Source organism: Eschscholzia californica, unplaced genomic scaffold, assembly GCF_041429995.1.
Source record: "Eschscholzia californica isolate CP2 unplaced genomic scaffold, dmEscCali1.0.p SCAF_2, whole genome shotgun sequence".
In the NCBI taxonomy this organism is placed as follows: Eukaryota; Viridiplantae; Streptophyta; class Magnoliopsida; order Ranunculales; family Papaveraceae; genus Eschscholzia; species Eschscholzia californica.
In genome coordinates this window covers 37882806-37903012 of record NW_028238309.1, presented here as the reverse complement: position 1 = coordinate 37903012, position 20207 = coordinate 37882806, and the positions used below count along the sequence as shown (strand labels likewise).

At 37.5% G+C, this 20207-nt stretch overlaps 1 protein-coding gene across 1 annotated transcript; it reads right to left on the bottom strand.

Moving 5' to 3' along the window:
• Positions 1-17263: 17263 nt before the first annotated feature.
• LOC147557711 (F-box/kelch-repeat protein At3g06240-like) lies at positions 17264-18686 on the bottom strand. Its single transcript, XM_086659320.1, has one exon. It carries the CDS (start codon positions 18519-18521, stop codon positions 17370-17372), a length of 1152 nt encoding a protein of 383 aa, XP_086515446.1. The 5' UTR covers positions 18522-18686; the 3' UTR covers positions 17264-17369.
• Positions 18687-20207: the final 1521 nt, after the last annotated feature.

Sequence of the window (20207 nt, the reverse complement as noted above, 5' to 3'; positions counted from 1 at the left end):
AATCAAAGTTGAAGAAGTATCTTATAGGCACATGAGACATGAAGTCATTAAGTAGTTGTTAATTGGTATGATCTTCATCAACACCATTAATATTGCAGAAGTGGAAGAGGCATCCCATCTGGTGATGATATGAGTTATGATCATTCACAATATTATGAAGATTGCACATCCGAATAACCCATTTAGAGAGAGAAACTTGCCGAAAGCTTGCTTTTTCTTCGTTGATGGCTTCTTCGATTGAGTTCTCACTTGTAGCTTTAGGATTGAGAGAGAAAGTATCGTGGAGTTTTTTTTGCTGAAAGAAAGCATCGTGGAAGTTGAAAGAATTTTTTTTGTTATTTTTGTTGTTGACCGGGTAAAAGATTGTTGAGTTTTTGTAGGAGAAAGTCTTTCTTTCCTTAAAGTGAGTACCAAACAAATGAAAAATCTAAATTTTAGAGAAACTATTTCTATTTTCCCCGAAACATTCTCAATCAAACACACCCTTAGGTCATTTTCCGAAGGGCACGGGGAGAAAAAAAAAATTAATTCGCCCCTAGGCAGGCGTGAATTTAGGGGTGGGAATAGGTCGGGGTCGGATTTTTTGTGCGCGAGTTTGGGAGGATCGGGTTCTAAAACTTAATGTGTTATTTCTCATTTGATTTTTGAGTGAGAGGTCCAATTTTTGGGGGGTAAAATCAAAATAAATCTAACCTTACCAAAAAATGAGTTTCCAGTCCAAATATCAGGACAACTAATTGTTTCTTGACAAAAAAAAACTGGATGGTAAATAAAATAATTTCCCGTACACAAAAAAATTCAAATTTTCAAAAATGAAAGGAAATAAATTATAATCCAAATCTAGTTTTGTGTAACCAAAAATAACCTAATGAACAAAAATTAGGTCTTGGATAACAAAATCCCATAAAGAAAAAAATTCATTATGGCAAATGGAGGGAGTTTTCATACCATTTGATCATTAATTTGGAGAGAAGACAATTATAATTAGGTCTTGCATTAAAAAATCACGAAAAAACTACCTCTCATTTATACATCTTCAAATTCCTTTTTCATTCCTAGGCACTTAAAGCATCTCCAACCCCAGTCTGTCTTAGGTCAAAAAGACCACTTTTTCACCCAAATTTTTTTGCCTCAGCTCAACCTCTAAAATTCAGCTCCAGCTCCAGCCTCAGCCTCTCTTGAGGTGATGTGACAAGAAAATGTCACATTTGGAGAGTCTAACTTAGACTAATTAGTCATTTTCGAGTGTTATCAATAATATTTTATGTGTTTTTCATGTTAGGTACTTATTTTGGAGTTAAGCGTGTGATTCGGATTAAAAGGAGCGAATTATCACTATCATTTCATGTGCCGAAAATGAGAGAAAAAGACTTCAAGCAAATCAAATGACAAGTATAGTCAATGACGAGTCCGACGGTGAAAACGGTATTCAATCGGAGTTCGGACGGGGAAGATATGAAAGAAAGAAGTCCGAGGGTATTCTAGTCCTTTGTGAGAATTTGAAGATGTAGAGACAAGGATGGAGACACTCTCTTGGTTTCTAAATCAAAGCCCAAGAGCCCAAGGAAGAATGACAAAGAAGAATTATATGGGCACCCTCTCTTTATGGATCCAAGTCAACATAGTCTAAAGAAGTTGACTAAGTCAAGGGGACCTTAGGGTTTGAGTAGTAAACACAAGTTAGAGTTTACTATTCATCATCTTCTACCTTGGAAAAGAGGCAAGAGGGAAAAGGGAGAAAGAGGAGGCTAAGAGTTTAGGGTTGGTGTTCTTGAAGTGAGAGTTTGATAGAGAGAGCAAGAGAGGAAGAAGGAGGAGGCTGCTGTCTCGTGTTGCAGCTCCGAGCAGCAGCTCGAGCTGCAACACGAGCAGCACCTCGGGACGGCTATGGAGGAGCACGGACAGCAGCAAGCAGCGCACGGGATGGTCGTCACGGGACGCGTCCTCAGCATTTCCGAGCTCCAGCGAACGCGACCTGCAGCATGGCCGGAACAGCAGAGCATGGGCGACCAGCATCTTCCGTCTCAAGCTCGGACTGCAGCTGCAAGGCACAGACAGAGGCTGCTCTCACGGGATGCGGCTGCAGCTCGAACCTGCAGCTCGGACAGCAACCCTTGGCTCGGGACAGCAGCTCTCTTGGCCGGATTTTATGCTTCTTTCGCCGGAACTTGTCTTTGCCGGATTTCTAAGGTTTCGGCAACCTTCTTGATCCGAAGTAATGGGGCTTTTACTTCTCATGTCCTTGGCTTTCTTCTCATGTGGTTTGATTTGATTTTGGACAAGAAATTTCTAGAGAGAGAAAGCTAGGGTTAGCTTTAATGGAGGTTGTGTTCTAAATGGAGAAGATGATGGTGGTCGCTATGGGGAACCCAGAAATTTGCTAAGGGGAGATCGGCTGCAACTAAAAACTAATATTTTTCGACAATCTTAGTCTCGAACCACATCGAAAAAGGGGGATTCTCTCATCATTTTCTTTCCATTTCTTATTGAATCACCATGTTTAGCTAACTTTAGTGTGTCGATTATATGAGATGAAATGTGATGAATTTCTGATTATGTTTAATATGATTTGATGTTTTGATTATGAATTGATGTTCATTTAATTCGATTATCGTTTTGATCGTATTTTCATGTGTCTTGTCAAACACTTGACATAGTTAATAGACGAAACGAACTATTCGATATCGATCGTAGTCTAAGTCATATTTTTCATGTGTCTTGTCATGCACTTCACATAGTTAGGCGACTAGACGACACTTTCGATGACTCGAGATTAACCGATTTAGACGTTTGTTTGACTAGGTATGATCGCCGAATATACGTAGTACTTAGAGACATCTATTTTAGGAGTCAAATATCGATTGTACTTCGACACATTAAATCGGACTACACATAGTCGTAGGTTTATCATTATGGATTCCCGGACTTCGACACCTCTCTCACTTATTTGTTGCCCGAATCGAGTCTTACCGTCTCCCGACTCTTGTTCCTCCTACTCTTCTCTCGAATCTCTCTCGCCCGTTTTATTTATATTATTTAGTTAGTTTTATTTTATTTTATTTTCTTATTCAATATCAGAACCCCCCATTTATCCTTGATTCTCTCATTTTTAGTTTAAGTTAGCTTTTAATATCTAGACCGAGGGATAAGACCCTTCGATATCCAAACTACCTTCCTATCCTTGGATCGATCCCGGCTTTGCCGCTTTGCCAGATTACTACTTGATACCTCCGCTTGGGTGTGCAACCTTTTCGGGTGCATCAAGTTTTTGGCGCCGCTGCCGGGGATAGGATTAGTAGTTTGGATAGCATAAGTTATTTTGTTCATTAGTTTAGTGTTATTTGCTTCTTAGACGTCTTTATTTTATTTTTTACTTTCTTAATTTCATTTTCTTTTAGGTACCATTACAAGAAAAGAGCCAACAGAGACATAAAAGCGAAGGAAAAGGAAGGAATCGAGAAGCTTAAGAAAAATGCGAACGAAACGAGAGGAGCACTCGATAGTATCACATTATATCTCTTCCTTTTTACTTGTGTGTGATTGTTTAGTTCTATTAGTGTTAGTCTTCATTTTTTGATTGTGTGTCAGTATCCTTGAACATTGTGAGATCATGGCAAGTTGGTCATTTGATGAGAATGACCTTATGCTAACCCTTTCCAACACTAGTCGACCATCTACAAGTCATCAGGACTACTCAAACTTAGATAGGAATGGTTCGACTAGTGATAGGAATAGGCGAGTTGAGTGATGCACCCGGAAAGGTTACACACCCAAGCGGAGGTATCAAGTAGTAACCGGTAAAACCGGAGTCGATCCAAGGATAGGAAGGTGATTAGGATAACGAAGGAGTCTCGTTCGCCGGTCTAGGTATCACTAGCTAACTTAGACTAAAAATGAAAGAAAACAAAGATAAATGGGGGTTTGATCGAATAAGGTGATAAGAGAATAAACCAAACAAGTGAAATAAACTAAACTAAACAATAAAAGTAAACGGGCGAGAGAGATTCGAGAGAAGAGTCGAAGGAACAAGAGTCTGGAGAAGGTAAGACTCGATTCGGGCAACAAATAAGTGAGAGAGGTGTCGAAGTCCGGGAATCCATAATGATAAACCTACGACTATGTGTAGTCCGATTTGATGTGTCGAGGTACAATCGATATTCGACTCCTAAAGTAGATGTCTCTAAGTACTATGTATATCCGGAGATCATACTTAGTCAAACAAACGTCTAAATCGGTTAATCCCGAGACATCGAAAGTGTCGTCTAGTCGCCTAACTATGTGAAGTGCATGACAAGACACATGAAATTATGACTTAGACTACGATCGATATCGAATACTTTGTTTCGTCTATTAACTATGCGAAGTGCTTGACAAGACACATGAAAATACGATCAAAACGATAATCGAAATAAATGAACATCAATTTATAATCAAAACATCAAATCATATTAAACATAGTCACGAATTCATCACATTTCATCTCATATAATCGACAAACTAAAGTTAGCTAAAGGTGATTGAATAAGAAATGGAAAGGAAATTGTGAGAGAATCCCCCTTTTTCGATGTGGTTCGAGGCTAAGATTGTCGGAAAATATGAGTTTTTAGTTGCAGCCGATCTCCTCTTAGCAATTTTCTGGGTTCCCCATAGCGACCACCATCATCTTCTCCATTCAGAACACAACCTCCATTAAAGCTAACCCTAGCTTTCTCTCTGTAGAAATTTCTAACCCAAAACCAAATCAAACCACGTGGGAAGCTAGCCAAGGACATGAGAAGTAAAAGCCCCATGATTTCGGATCAAGAAGGTTGCCGGAAAACTCATAAAAATCCGGTCAAAGAGTGAAGAAATCTGGCCAAATCCCTAGATCCGGCTAAATAAGATGATGTCCGGCCTTGTGCGCGTCCCGAGCTTCTCCGTGCACGTCCATAGCTGCTCCGTGCACGTCCTGCTACCCGAGCTGTGCTTGAAGATCCCGGCCAGCAGCTATGGAGCTGTGTACCGGCCCTGTCCCGTGCAAGATCCACGTCTCAAGCTGCTGCTGTTGCCGGGCTGATCCTTGCTCGTTCCGGCCGGGAGGAAGCTACAGCCCGAGCAGCAGCTGCTGCTGTTCCAGCCCGTGTTGCAGCAGTCCCGAGCTGCTGCTCGTATTGCAGCTCGGGCTGCTGCTCGGCCGGCCAAGCTAGGCCGGCCTAGTGTGCTGGCCGGCCTATGCTTGACCGGCCCTCCTCCTTCTTCCTTCTCTCTTTCTCCTCCTCAAACTCTCTAAAACTTCAAGCACCAAAAACCCTAAAGTTCCTAGCCTCTTCTTCCTCCCTTTCTTGCTTGGTGAAGAAGATGATGAATAGTTCCCCCCTTGATTTCTTTTTCTCACTTGTGTATACACAACCCTAGACTTAGTCTTGACTAAGTCTTAGGCCTTTTTGACTTGGACCAAAAAGGTGCCCATAGAATCTCTATTATTCTCTTTCTCTTTGGGCTCTTGGGTTGGGCTTCTTTCTAAAGCAAGGGAGTGCCTTCATAGAATCCTTGTTTCAAGACCGAACCTCGGCTTCTTTCCTTCAAAAATTCTCCGTCCGAACTCCGAATCGACTTCCGTTTTCACCGTCGGACTAGTCATTGACTCAACTTGTTGTTTGACTTCTGATTTAGACCAAAATAACCAAAATACCCCTGGTGCTCTTTTCTTCCCTTTTGCCGCATAAGATGAAAATGTGATAATTCGCTCTCTTTATTCCGAATTACAAGCCAAACCCCAAATAAACTACCTAGCAATAAAAACACATAAATAATTAGAAAATAAAACTCGAAAAGAACTAACTAATCAAAGTTAAGTGACCTAAATGTGGCATTTTCACGCCACATCAACATCCCCAAACTTAGAATTTGCTAGTCCTCGAGCAAACAAACAAAACAAGACAATAAAGTAAACCTAACTCACTTTCGGAGGCATCCCGGTTGCATTTAGCGTATGCAACAAGCCTTTAAACCCTTAGGTTACCTCTAAAGGACGAGTTTTGTCTCGTGAGGATTTTCAGTGAATACACCCACAAAGTTCAAGATTCAAAGAGATAAAAGAGTTGAACTATCGATGCAAATAAGGTAACGATCAACAAGTGAGAGACTGAAGTGTGTCAAACATATGAATCAAACCAATAAACACAAAAGCATGCTAAGAGTCTCCTCACTAATAGTTTCATACTTAAGTGCAAGTGTCCCATCATCATGAGCATCATCCAAGGCTAAAGTAACAAAACTTTGTTTCCTAGCATAGCACGTTTCGCCTCGACTTTGGCCTCACGGTCATACGCTCTTAAACATGAAATCACTCAAAATGGAATCTAATGGTTCACTCTCATGTGTGAGCATGGAATAAAGTACACTCAACACATACAAAAATTAAATGAGGATATCGAGTTCTAAAACGAAATGATCTCTTATGAATGGAAACAACCACTAACGGAATGGGGAAGCTCACTCACCCTTCTCACCCACTCTACCCTCTAATAATGTCTCCTAAAGGTAAACGGATACAAGTGATGGAATGGAAGATGATGAAATCCCGAGAATGTCGACGCCTTCAATGATAAAAGAATACTCAAACAACCTTTAAACTTGACTTTTTGCCTTGAATACTTTATTTTCCACAACACTTACACAAACACAAAATAACACATATAAACACTTTCTTTCTTTTTTCTTATTTTTTTTTTCCTCCTTTTCTCTTCTTTTCACTTTTATCTTTTTTTTTATCTTTTTTTTTTTTTTTTTTTTTTCCTTTTTTCACTTTTTCACTTTCTTTTCCCTTTCTTTTCTTTTTTACACACATACTCAAACACCAAAACAAAAATACAACTAGTATTCTCAACAAATCACCTTTGCTTTCACATCCTTTCAACAAAAATACAACTAGCATTCCATCTTCATAGATGGAATGCTACCCCATTTTTTATTTTGAACCAACATGTTTATGTACGGAGATGTTGCTCAAGTCCAGCTCAAATATTAATAGAAAATGACTATTTGAGTATTTTATATAGTAAGTAAACTAAAGGGTTATTTTCAAACGACCACCTAGTTTATAACCAACTTTCCGCGTAGCTCCCTAGTTTATCAAAAACACCAAGATGATTTCATTTTCGTTGTTACCGCTACTTTACTGTTGAAGTCAAAAAATTTGTTCGAAATTACCTTTTGCACCACTTTTCAAGTTGTCACATTAAATCTTTCTAAACCATTTTCAGATTTTTTTTTGATCATTTCCAAAATTTAAACAAAAGAATTTAAATCTTTCCATTTATTTCCCTTCTTCATCTTCTCCTCTATAACTTTTTAGAGAGAGAAAGTGAGTTTTAGAGAGAGAAAGTTGGAAATGCAAGAGATATCATCTCTTTCCACACATTGCCATAGCATCAATAGTTATCATCACTTAGATTTGCAGAAATCATTGTTGATGTAAGTGATGAATTTAGCTATCTAAGATAAGAATTTGGATTTCAAAAACCTAATTTTACTGATCATGAAGGTATATAAACATATGAAACAAATTTCCATATCGGACCTCAAACAACAAAAATGACGATGACGATCTCGATGATGATGATGATTTTGAGTTACCTTTTGTTTCAAATGATCTTTTTTTTTTTAAAACCAAGCGAAACAAATTTTCATTTGTAAGTGATTAAATCACAATGTTACATGGATGATCATAATTATTTCTCTCCTCTGAAAACATCATGAGAGTTACATACCTTTAAATCCAAAGTGCCTCATGAAAATAAAGAAATAGGACTAGACACCGACTCGATAAAATGACCCTAAAGGTCGAAAGACGAAAGGATCCTAAAGATCACGGATGAAAGCACCCTAAAGGTCGAAAGACGAAAGGATCCTAAAGATCACGGATGAAAGGACCCTAAAGGTCAACAAAAAAACTGATAATACGAATAATAAAGAACATACTAATTTACATTCCTCTCGACTGCCATTGTTGTAGTAGATTGATCATCCTTGGTGAAGCCCCATATCATAATACCACCAACATCACTAACTATTTCTGCTGATGAAACTTTCGTTAGTGGACAGATCAAACCGCTTTTTCTAGTTTTCAGTCGAGATTTTCTCTTAATTGACAAAAAAAAGAACCAGGAAGAAGGTGAAGAGATTAATGAACCAGACATTATCAAGACCGCTAATGACTGAAATCGAACCGGGAAGAACATGGAGACATTATCCATGAGTAAAAGTAGCAAGAGCAACTATTTAAGATATTAGGGGTCAATTTGAGTTGGTGGTTATTATAATTAGTTTTTAATTGTGAATGATTAGTGGCCTGAGAAATCTCTTTAAAAATATATATTGATGTCTAGAAATCTTTATTGATTTTTTCTTCAACGAGTCACAACGAATTCGAGTAGAGTTCAACGATGAATTCATAAATCTCTTAAAAATATATTTTCGTGTAGACATCTTAAAGAGAAATCTTTTAAAATATATATATTTTTAAAGAGATATAGATGATAATTGAATTAATCAGATAAATGTATTTTCGGATTTGATTTAATCACTCTTTTTCACTATATATATATATATTTTAAACTCTTTCCATCTTTTAATGGTTGTTATGGTAGGTAAGTGATGGATTCATCAATACTCTAACTTTCTTCCAAGTTACAACCCCCCTAAAATATCTCCCTGTAGATGGTAAAATGTCTACGGTTCAGAAAGTCTGAAAGTCAATGGGTTAACGGTCAAAAGTTTTGTCGGGTCGGATGCTTCGGGAACCAGCTACGTGTCGAAAAGAACCTCCACACAAAACGAGGGAAGAGATCGTGAAGCCTTTAGGACACCGGGATGGTGCCGGCCTAAGGGGGCTCCAACGGTCAAGTCAGATATTCGGTCAAATATAAATAAGAAAGTCAAAATGGGCGATAGAAGGGTAACCGTCGTTGGAGTGATTAGCTGTCGCGTCTCGTAGAGTTGTCGGAACAGATCCACGGTAGTGATATACTTACTGTAATGAAGAAGGTGATAGTAATGATGTCGTGTTGATAACTTGTTGGTCGTACGTGGACTTCGCGGTAAGCTGCTGGTCATAAAGAGATCAGCAATAAGACGCTGGTCGTAAGTGGATCGAACGGTGAGGATGATGTGGTAAGAGGGTGGTCGAATAAATATGATGTTACGGTCAGCTAGTTACTGCTGGATGAGTATTACGGTCAGCTCGTTACCGCTGGCTGAGTGTTACAGTCAGCTAGTTACCGTTGGATGAGAGATATATAAGACCAGAGAGCTCTCTTATGCAATAAGGCGGTGGTCGTATGGTGTTGATACGGTTAGCTAGTTGTCGTTTGATTTGTGACTACCAGACTCTTATCTCCCAACTTCTAAGACGATGAGTTAAAGACTTCGAGAGAATCAGAAGATCTTTGAGATGCTTATGAGAGAGTAACTGAGTAGAGAGAATGGATTAGGCTACTCGAGTACCGTTGTCGAATAATGGATGCCCTTGTCTGAATGTCGCCTCTCGTATTTATAGTGGTGGAGAAGGGTTACCTTGATGACGACTAGCAAGTTAATGGCCATTCCGGGACGTTACTCATGGGAGGTACGTTAAGGGGTAGAGTATTTGACTTATCGACCGTCAGATGAGTATTTGAATTTCCTGAGGGACGGCCAGGATGTTACCGCGTGTGCGATAAGCTACTGGCCGGTAACGTCCGTCTTTAAGTGGAAGATACGAGATTTTCAACATTGAAGTGGTTACGAATTGTGGAATAATCCTCTGACCGTAAGATAGCGTAATACTGGCAGGTAGCTATCGCGTGACGCGTGTCATATATGCTTAATGTCGTTTGATTTGTGACTACCAGACTCTTATCTCCCAACTTCTAAGACGATGAGTCAAAAACTTTGAGAGAATCAGAAGATCTTTGAGATGCTTATGAGAGAGTAAGTGAGTGGAGAAAATATATTAGGCTACTCGAGTACCGTTGTCGAATAATGGATGCCCTTGTCTGAATGTAGCCTCTCGTATTTATAGTGGTGGAGAAGGGTTACCTTGATGACGACCAGCAAGTTAATGGCGTATTCATTCCGGGACGTTACTCATGCGAGGTACGTTGAGGGGTAGAGTATCTGACGTATCGACCGTTAGATGAGTATTTGAATTTCCCAAGGGACGCCCAGGATGTTACGGTGTGTGCGATAAGCTACTGGCCGGTAACGTCCGTCTTTAAGTGGAAGATACGAGATATTCAACATTGAAATGGTTACGGATTGCGCAATAATCCTCTGACCGTAAGATAGCGTAATACAGGCAGGTAGCTATCGCGTGACGCGTGTCAGATATGCTTAATTTTAAGCTGGTATGGATTCGGCGACCAGAGTAGCGACTTGGGCCGTTATCAGACTTTGTTATCGAGCCTCGCGGATTTTACCCTTACGAAGCGGTTGTTCCTTTATTCTATAGGCACCTCGTTGGGCGAATATTTGCCCATACACTCCCTCTTTCAAATTCGGTTTCTAAACATCTCCATCATCTGTTTTTTTACTCTATTGATGAGACATGAAAATGTCCTATCTGAATCTCTTAACTCGGGTTAGTTAGTCAATTTTGAGCAGTTACTCTGATGAATTACTTGTTTTTTCTTTCTCAGGTGTCTTTACAGGGTTCAGTGTGAAAAACAGATGAAATCGGGAGAAATTGATGTTAGGGGCATTTTGGTCATTTGGTGACAAGGGTAGCATGGTAATTTTGGATAATGTGGATGCTCTGATGCAGAGTAGAGTCGAGGACGAACCCTACAGCGAAAACGAGAGTCAAATCGGAGTCCGAATGTGAAAAATGGACCATGTCAAAGTTTGGGTCAAATCGGGCCCTTCAGAGACACGTGGCGCAGACGGGGACGTTAGGATGAAAATTTCGGTACTATAGTGGGCCCTAGCAGGGGACTTTTGGGATATTTTCCAGGCTATGATTGCATGTACTGCGTTACTGTTTACTACGATACTTCCTCCGCAAGGTACGATATCTAACGGCTTGTTTCTCTGCACGCACATGTCATCGCTTCTGAAGTGCGTCTCACGCTATTAAACTGCTCCCTGCTACACCATATCGCTCCTAAATTACCAGCAAGCAACAACTGGTTAGTTCCCCATATTTATGGATCTGCCTCCTCCGGTATTCTTATTATGCCCGAACCTATATGGGAGTATAAAATACTCTCTTTCAAGAGATAGAGATGGGAAGATAAGGAAAGAAAGAGAGTTGGAAATTTTGGAGATTTGTGAGCGGTTATTAAGACAATAGAGAGAAAGATTTAGAGATTTGATTGAGAAGGAAAGAAAGAGAATAAGAGTTGATCGAGATTTCCTTAGAAAGCTGGAAGCGAAACAGAGATAGCAGAAGAGATTCGATTGAAGAGCTCTCGGCTGGAACTGATCGGTTATCTCTCTAGACGGATATCTCTTTCCTTTTATTCTCTATCGAAAAGGAAGGCGTTAGAGGGATTCGTATGTTACAGTATAAAGATAAAAACAGGGAGAAAATCATTTTTCTTTCTAATCTCTTCAAATTCGTCAAATAAAAAGAAGGAGATATGGAGATTGAAAGCAGAGAAGGAAAGAGGACAGAATAAAGATGGATTCGGTTGAATCTAATGAGAGAGAGGATGATTGAAAGAATATTTGGATAGGGGTTTGGATCGACTGGTTTATTTGATTTACTTCTTCTCCTATATAAAAGAAGAACAGAGAGTGTAGAGGACATCTCATATTTTGGGGACGAAGCCTCTCGAGCTCAATTTGACATAAATATTACAGAGAGAGAGAGTGATGTAGAAATCGGCTTAGTAAGAGCAAACAGAGAGAAGAAATCACCATTATCATTTATAGTTTTCAATTTCTTCTTCTTGATTTATGTTTTTTTTGTGAGAGAAAAGAGACATTGATAGAGAGCGAAAGAGGGATTGTAGAGAGGTTGAAAGAGATCAAATACAAACATTGATTATCATTTTCTGTATTCTTTTGTTTCTGTTCTAACTCTTTTAGTGAGAGAGAGAGAGAGAGAGAGTAATTTTATCTCCTTAATTCTTTTTCTAATTTTGCTTCTTTTAGTGAGAGGAAGAAGTTATTGTTAGTAGTGAGAGGAAGAGAGAAACAGAGAATGATTATCAGTAGTAAAAGTGAGAGAAACAAATGGTAGAGAGAGTGAATTCAAGTGGGGAAGACGAGAAAATCGTGTTCCCTTAGGGCGCGTTTGGCTGCCAGACGGGAAAATCAAAAGGAAACCATTTCCAGCGAGAGAAAGAAGTTATGTTTTCTTCCCTCTTTATCTCTTACTTTATTTTCATTGATTCAATCTTGAGTTCCATGATACTATGATATCGGTATGTTTTGTTTGTGAGTCAACAAATTCCTAGATCGAATAATTATATATTTTAAGTTTTTATTGGTTTTAATGAAGACATCTTCCGGACTTTAGACCATTCATGCATGTGTTTAAAGCCCGAGTAATAAAAATAACTTGTTGACTCATAAGTTCACCTTTAGAGTTGTTCCGTGGATAGATTCTGAACCCTTAGATCATCTCCCCAGTTGAGTTCATCTTTTTATTTGTTTTAATATTTTATTCATTTTATTTTATCACCAAAACCTAATTTTCAAACAAAACCATGTTACTTTCAAGTTCTAGAATGGGTTTCACTTAGTCCCTGCGGATCGACCCGGTCTTACCGGAATTATCACTTGACGCCCGTATACTTGCGGGTGGTGACCTATTTAGGAAACTTTCTAGGCCTATCATCTATCTAATAGGTTTTCTCTGTCCTTCACTTAACTTGATTCTATTTGTAATGTTTTATCTTTCTCTTTGTTATTCAATAAACTCTTTAAGTTTTATAATTATTTTTAGTTTGACTGATACTTGTAAAATAATAACGAACATATGTAATTTTTTTTTTTTGACAAACAACATATGTAGTTAAAAAAACCTACTATGTAAACTAAATTGCTACGATAAACTCTTTAATTTACATAATTGTAAGAATAAGCTTAAACGCAATTAACTGCTTTTAGATTCAACACATTAGTTTATTAGTTATTTATCTTTAATTAATCCTAATTTTTAATTTATTCAAATTTTGACATTTGAGATGAAAGATCGGTACAATCGTGAATTTCTGCTACAAAAGAGAATAATTCGTGTAAAGATTAGTGGGCAAATTCATGCAGATTATCCGCAAATAGAGGATTTAGTTTTAGGTTTGCTACCACTTAATCTTCATCTTCACCTCCCTCTTAGTTGTGTAGATTATCCGCAAATACTTTTAGAAGTTAATCTAATTCGTAAGTTCATTTAACTTTTTTTTTTTTTAATTTCTCTCCATAGAATAAACTCTTTCTCCTTTCTCCTTTCTTATTTTATTTCATTAGGTTCATTTATCTTTCATGCTTATCAAAGTTTATTTATAAGTTTGTTATCTCCTCTTCTTCATCTCTGTATTAAGAAGAAAATATATAGTTTGGTATCCTCTTATTTTTATGACTTAGTGTTTTGACAGTTTTCTTCCATTTCTTCATCTCTGTAGGTCTAACCTCATTTGTTTAATTAAACGAAAATTGATAAATGACTGGAGAATTTATTTTGTTAAATCAAATTGTTGTATCTTTTACAAATAAATTAGTAAAGTGCATTGTTAAAATGAAAACATAGTAGACATACTTCATTATCTTTGTAATGTGTTGTATTAATTTTTTCGCTCGACTAATTTGATGTTATTTTTCCGTTCTTTTAGATTAACAGGAGAATGACACAATGAAATGGATACCACGTCAGTAAAAATAATATGATGAAGAAGAAAAAGAACTTAGAAGATCAATGCTTTTTAGTATTTTTTTGTTTTTTCATGTAAAATATAATTTTTATTTAACTACATTTTTATTAATCCAATCTCACTTAATTAAGGAATGGATAGATTTTTTGATAGTCGTGGGATTGTAGTTATTCTTCTTGATCAAATGTAAATTTTTAAATTGCAGCTTGAAATTTTTTCTTCTCCACCATTTGTTTATACATTATTGATTTCATATCGAGATGAGCTAAAGTACGAGACTGTGTTCTTCATTTTTAATTCATATTAGGTTTGAATTCTTTATTTCATTGTTTATACATTTTTTATGAGATGTTTTTAATTCATATTAGGTTTGAATTCTTTATTTCATTGTTTATACATTTTTTATGAGATGCAGATGATAATGATTTTTAAGTTATCTAATTTCTTTCTTCAACCAGAAGTTAATTGTCTTTTTCTCTCTTCAGCATTTTAATGTGGATTTTAACTCTAATCTTCATGATGTGACAATAGTTCGAATTCGTAAATATTTTTTAATTTTTTGCTATATGTGTTTTCCCTCTTTCTTTCATAATTTGGTGATTTGATGTTCTTAATCAGTAAAGAATGTGATAATTGTTGTTCTGGGAACTCATTGAATTGTGTTTTCATTCTATATGTAGGTATAAAAATGTTACATAAAAAGAGAAAAATTTCTTTGTTTTATTTCTGTACATTATTCACTTATTGAAAACGTATAATTACGTTGTTCGGCCATCAAAAGTTCTTTTATTTTATGTTACACAGGGTTGGTGACGAACGAAGCTTTATTTTACAAGTCTTTCGTAATGTAATTTGCAAAAATAAATTATTTCTTACTTAAAAAATAGGTAATATTTGTTTGGCCTTAGTTTGACTAACTTTCTATACAACATAATTTTAATCAATTTTGTATCAGTGAAACTTTGTGCAAAATTTAAATATTAGTTATCTAAATTTACGTTAGATTATACTTACTTACGTTGTATACAATTATATAATGTTGTACTACTTAAATTGACTAAAACTAGGTATCTCTCACGCCCTCAATTCCGTCGGGCTTACGCTAGTCGTGGTCGAAAATTTTCAGAGTACAAGCATGGTGGGTTCAAGCATTCCCTCGGATGCACGTAACACACTAGTCGTGAGTGCACCGATGGATTAGGACTCGGCTAGCTAGTCGATTTCAGAAACCAAGTTAGCCGGCGCCTGGGAGCCGACTAGCCGGACGGCTCACTAGGCGCCGACCAACTCGGTAAAACAACTTGTGTTTTTTTTCCTTTTTTACCCAACTTAAAGCCAGGGTTTTGATTAACCTTCCTTACCAGCCGTCTCCCTCTCTCTCTACTACTTATTGCCCTAATATTTCAAGTTCTACAAAGATTTGAAGCTCCACAATCTTCATTCAAGTAAGTTTTTCTCTCTAGAACTTGATTTTCTTCTCTTTCCCTCTCTAAAGGTGAAGGCCTGACTTCTTAGGGTTTAACAACTATTAGTAAGATCTTCTTGCCCTAATATTTCAATCTGCCTCTCTCCAGCGATCTGTTTCTCTCTCTCTCTTGTGATTTATATATGTTACAGAGATGACCTCCTCTCTTTAATGCTTCTTGTTTGATTTTCTTCTCCTCTCTCTCTCTCTCTCTACAGCTGTTAGACACTAAAAGTGAAAGGTGCCTCTATTTTTTTTTCTTTTTATTCTCTGTTTTTTTATTTTCTGTGATAAAAGTTATTTATCACTTTTTTTTGTTGAATGAAAGTTAATTATCACTTTTTCATACATATTAAAGGTATGATCTCCATATATTATGTATAATCTCTATTATATAATTTATAATAAAATATATATATATATATATATATATATTATAATATATACATAATTTACTATGATATATTATATATATTATTTTATATCAACAAATTAAATCCGACTAGTCCCGTTGTAGTCCCGACTAGTAGCTAGGTCCTGGTCGACCGACTAGTCCCGATTTCCGACTTTTCAAGCTTAGCGTACTACGTTGTCTACGTAAATCATCGTCCGAACTCCGATGTCACACGACCCGGGCGGAAACCTAGACGTGCTAGCACCACATTATATTTAAATAGGCAAAAAAAGTGCTAGCACGTCTAGGTTTTCGCTTGGTCCGTGTGACATCGGACGACAATTTACGTAGACAACGTAGTACGTGCATCCGAGAGAATGCTTGAACCTACCGTGCGTGTACTTTGAAAATTTTCGACCACGACTGGCGTAAGCCCGACGGAATTGACCGCGCCCGCAAGGAGCGGGAGATACCTAGTAAATAAACAAGTATAATAGTAATCCAATAAATAAGCTCTCTGCAGAATCAAGGAACAAACACAAACCTGCTTGGCCAAATTACAAGATTTTTCAGCAGCTCATAGTAATATTCAGATAATTTTAGAGCCAAACCCAAATCAATCTGCTTGATGAATCAAGGACCAAATTAACAAGTTCAACCTAAACAAAGTTAATTAAAAGATTCTCAGCACCAACCTTAAATTCAGTAATATAACGATGCATCTTCAAATAAAAACTTCTTATTCACTACCAGAAGCCGGTTGAATAAGATGCTCATCCAATCACAAATTCATGAAAGTGGTTTCAATAGAAGGTTCGTGCATAAAACACCCGCCCCAATGGTATTTTGCCAATATTATAAAAATAATAACGCAAATGTATTGCTAGCCATGCATTTGATCCATAACAAGGTTCTATAGTATTTGATTTATTCCAATCGCCATGCATCAACATGTTCATTGACTTCATTCATAACAAGGCAAAAAGGCCATGTTCGGCGAGTGGGAATGGAATGTGATTTTCTCCACGAGGTTGAATCACAAAACCAAGGGGATAAATATGGTTTTGCCTCCCTTTCCCTTGGAAGGGCACATCAAATAATCAGGGAACAAAATCAATCTCTACCAATCCTATTTTGGCCAACCCAAACAAGTAAAGGTATTTACAATTACTAGAAATCACAACCCATAATCGCATTCCTTTCATGTGGGCCAAAACATTGCCTTAATGCAGTCACTACTCAATATATGATCCAATCCACCAGTAAGACCTCAAAAAAAATCATAACAGTCACTTTCAACCCCAAGAGGTTGATGATAGATAATACAAAAATTACATTCTTAAACCTTTGACGAAACAGAGCAGAACACCTAAATCTGGAGGTACATATGCCGTTCAAGATTATGTGATCCAGGTTAGACCTAGTTAGCACATTCGACACATAAAACACCAATAACTTATCAAACTTCCCATAGCAATACGTCAATTAAAAAAAAATAGGCTTAACTCATTATAATTCATGGTTCTTTAACACATTAAATTAAAATAAAGTTCAGGCATAAAACCACCATTGGGAAAGGAATTGCCAAAAAATAAAAATATTGGCGTAAATATATTGCTTAATTAAGTACAAAGTTTCCATGATAACATAAGTCTCCACAGCGTTTTCTTATCCTTCATTGTTTATCTTTATAGGATTCTTGCTTCAAATACGTATTAGAATCCAGTGAAACTAAACTCCTAACACAAGCCACTGCTTTAGAACACATGGTGTTTGCACGTATCTTCAAAATTGTATCTTTTTTCTTCTTTTGATCATATAATACATAATCGAACAAATTCGCTAACAATATGTAACCATTATTGAAGGACTTGATCGGCTTCATGACAAAAAGTAATGCAATAACATTGTCTGTGGTAATGCTTAACAATTTAGTCCAAGACCCACTGACCCCGTACTCGTTCATTACCCATACTTGAGTTTGAAATCCAGAAACATTATCAAATACAGAAAGATACTCCCCCAAAACACCCACAACCATGGTGGTGTCTGATAAGAAGGAAGAAGATCTGACATTCAAATCATTAGGTATTGGTAGTTCCTCAAATTTCTCATCAACCATGTCAAATGAAACTATAACATCACATGAAGTTTCACACGAAGTTGCTTTCCAATGAAGAGCTCCATTGACGAACACACCACAACTCCCAGAAATGAGTTCGTAGGGAATTTTGTCAATAGATTTCCATGAATCTGAGCGTAAAGAGTAGATGATAGGTTTGGTGTATACATCACGGCCATTTAATATTCTTGAAAGTAATATAAACTTATAATCATCAAGTTTGAAATCATAACCGAAGCCAGACGAGCACTTGTAAACAACTAATTTTTCTATGAGTAGTTCAAAGGGAGGCTGTGGTGGTGGTAATAGTTTATATTCATAAGTAGATGGGTTGAAAAGGTAAGTTTTATGATTATAAGAGTAGCAAATCAAGCCATTACAAGAACCCAATGTTGGACGGTTGTATCGTAGATAAAAGGATGGGTAATCGATTATATTGAGACGAGGTTCATCAGATAATACTGAATCAGAATCGACACAGTATAATCTTGAATCAATAGCGAGGATGAGACTAAATTTGTCTAGTCTAATTGAATTAGAGTAATAAAGTTTAATGAAATTAGGGTTAGATAATTGAGAATACCATGTTTTGGATACTGACCTGAATCGGAAGATCGATTTGACTGGTAACAAAGCAAAGATGTTGGTGATGATATCGTCGGGGAGGCTCGGCAATGAACGTCGGTGTCTTTTCAGCATCATCATCCTCGTTCAGAAACAACTACATACGATCATAAAGAGAGAGAGATAAAGAGAGTTCACCTTATAGAGAGAGAGTGAGAGAGAGAGAAAGGGATGATGAATGGAATTTGATAAGGAATCGAATATAATGTAGACCTGTTAATGGAGGGATGAGGGCTCCTCCTGTTTAGCCCTAAATTAGAAGTTTTCTCCTCTTGGATAAAAAAAAAAAAGGGTTATTTCCCTAATGGCCCCCTACTTTGTGACCAGCTTCCTGCCTGGCCCCCTACTTTACAAGAAATACCCATATGGCCCCCTTCCGTTATAACACTGTTACTCTCTCTCTCTCTCCTCCAGCATGTTTTCTCTCTCTGCCACCTCGTTAAACCAGCCACATCATTGTCTTCACCGGCAGGGTCGCCGGCCGGCCAAATTTCCGGCCGGCGACCTTCAAATATATATTTTTTTTTTTTAAATTCTCTCACCTCTCTCTCTCTCTAAACTCCGGCGAAGGGAAACCTTCGCCGGAGTTAGGTCTGTTCATCACGAACAGACCAGATCGTGGTCTATCGTGATGAACTAACCAGATCGTGGTCTGTCGTGATGACCACGATCTGGTCTGTTCGTGATGAACAGACCTAACTCCGGCGAAGGTTTCCCTTCGCCGGAGTTTAGAGAGAGAGAGGTGAGAGAATTTTTTAAAAAATTTTTTTTTTTTTTAGAGAGAGAGAAAAAAAAAAAAGTTTGAAGGTCGCCGGCCGGCCACCCTGCCGGTGAAGACGATGATGTGGCTGGTTTAACGAGGTGGCAGAGAGAGAAAACATGCTGGAGGAGAGAGAAAAGAAATGGAAGAGAGAGAGAGTAACGGTGTTATAACGGAAGGGGGCCATATGGGTATTTCTTGTAAAGTAGAGGGCCAGGCAGGAAGCTGGTCACAAAGTAGGGGGCCATTAGGGAAATAACCCAAAAAAAATTAATTAAATTTTGACAGCAACTAAAAGTTTTCTCATCTTATTTAGCAGTATTCCGACTGTTATTGTGCTTATCATATCATAGTCGATTTCTGAAAAAAAAATGTAAAAGTTCAAATTTTCACATTCAAAGGAGACGCGAAGTGGTGTGTGCAGGAGGACGAAAGTTGGGCGGCAAGTTTCTTTGGGCCTAAAGCTTGACGAAATTACTACTTTATTTAGACTCAAATTCGATATTTCCTGAATCTGCAAGGACCTCTACACTGCAAACTACATGCACTGACCAATTTGACTACCACGGGTTGACTTCAACTTTTACATCTTATAAATTGGTAACTGGACTCCTTAACTTCTATGATACTGGAAAAATTTGGTCCCATAATAAATGGCTTGAAGGCCTGGGCAGCTCAAACTATTGATGCCACGTTGCCGTGTCCCATTTGACACTCTTGGTCTTAGTTGAGTGACTTGAGTCTGTTTGTTCATCCTCAGTGTGGTATTTCTGTATTATAACCATTTAGGTTACCTTGTCTAACTTCATCACTTGATTGTCCTAGTTTGGCTATGCAGAAAATCTTTTGACGATCTTCACAAGTCTTTACCAATTGGAGTTGTAAAACCTTCTCAAGACTTTGATGAATTGGTATAAAAGTCTCAAGTGCCCAATTATCAATTGGTATTTTTTTATTTTCTCATTGTTGGAACCTGACTTCTTTGAATTGAATGGGTCAAAGATTAA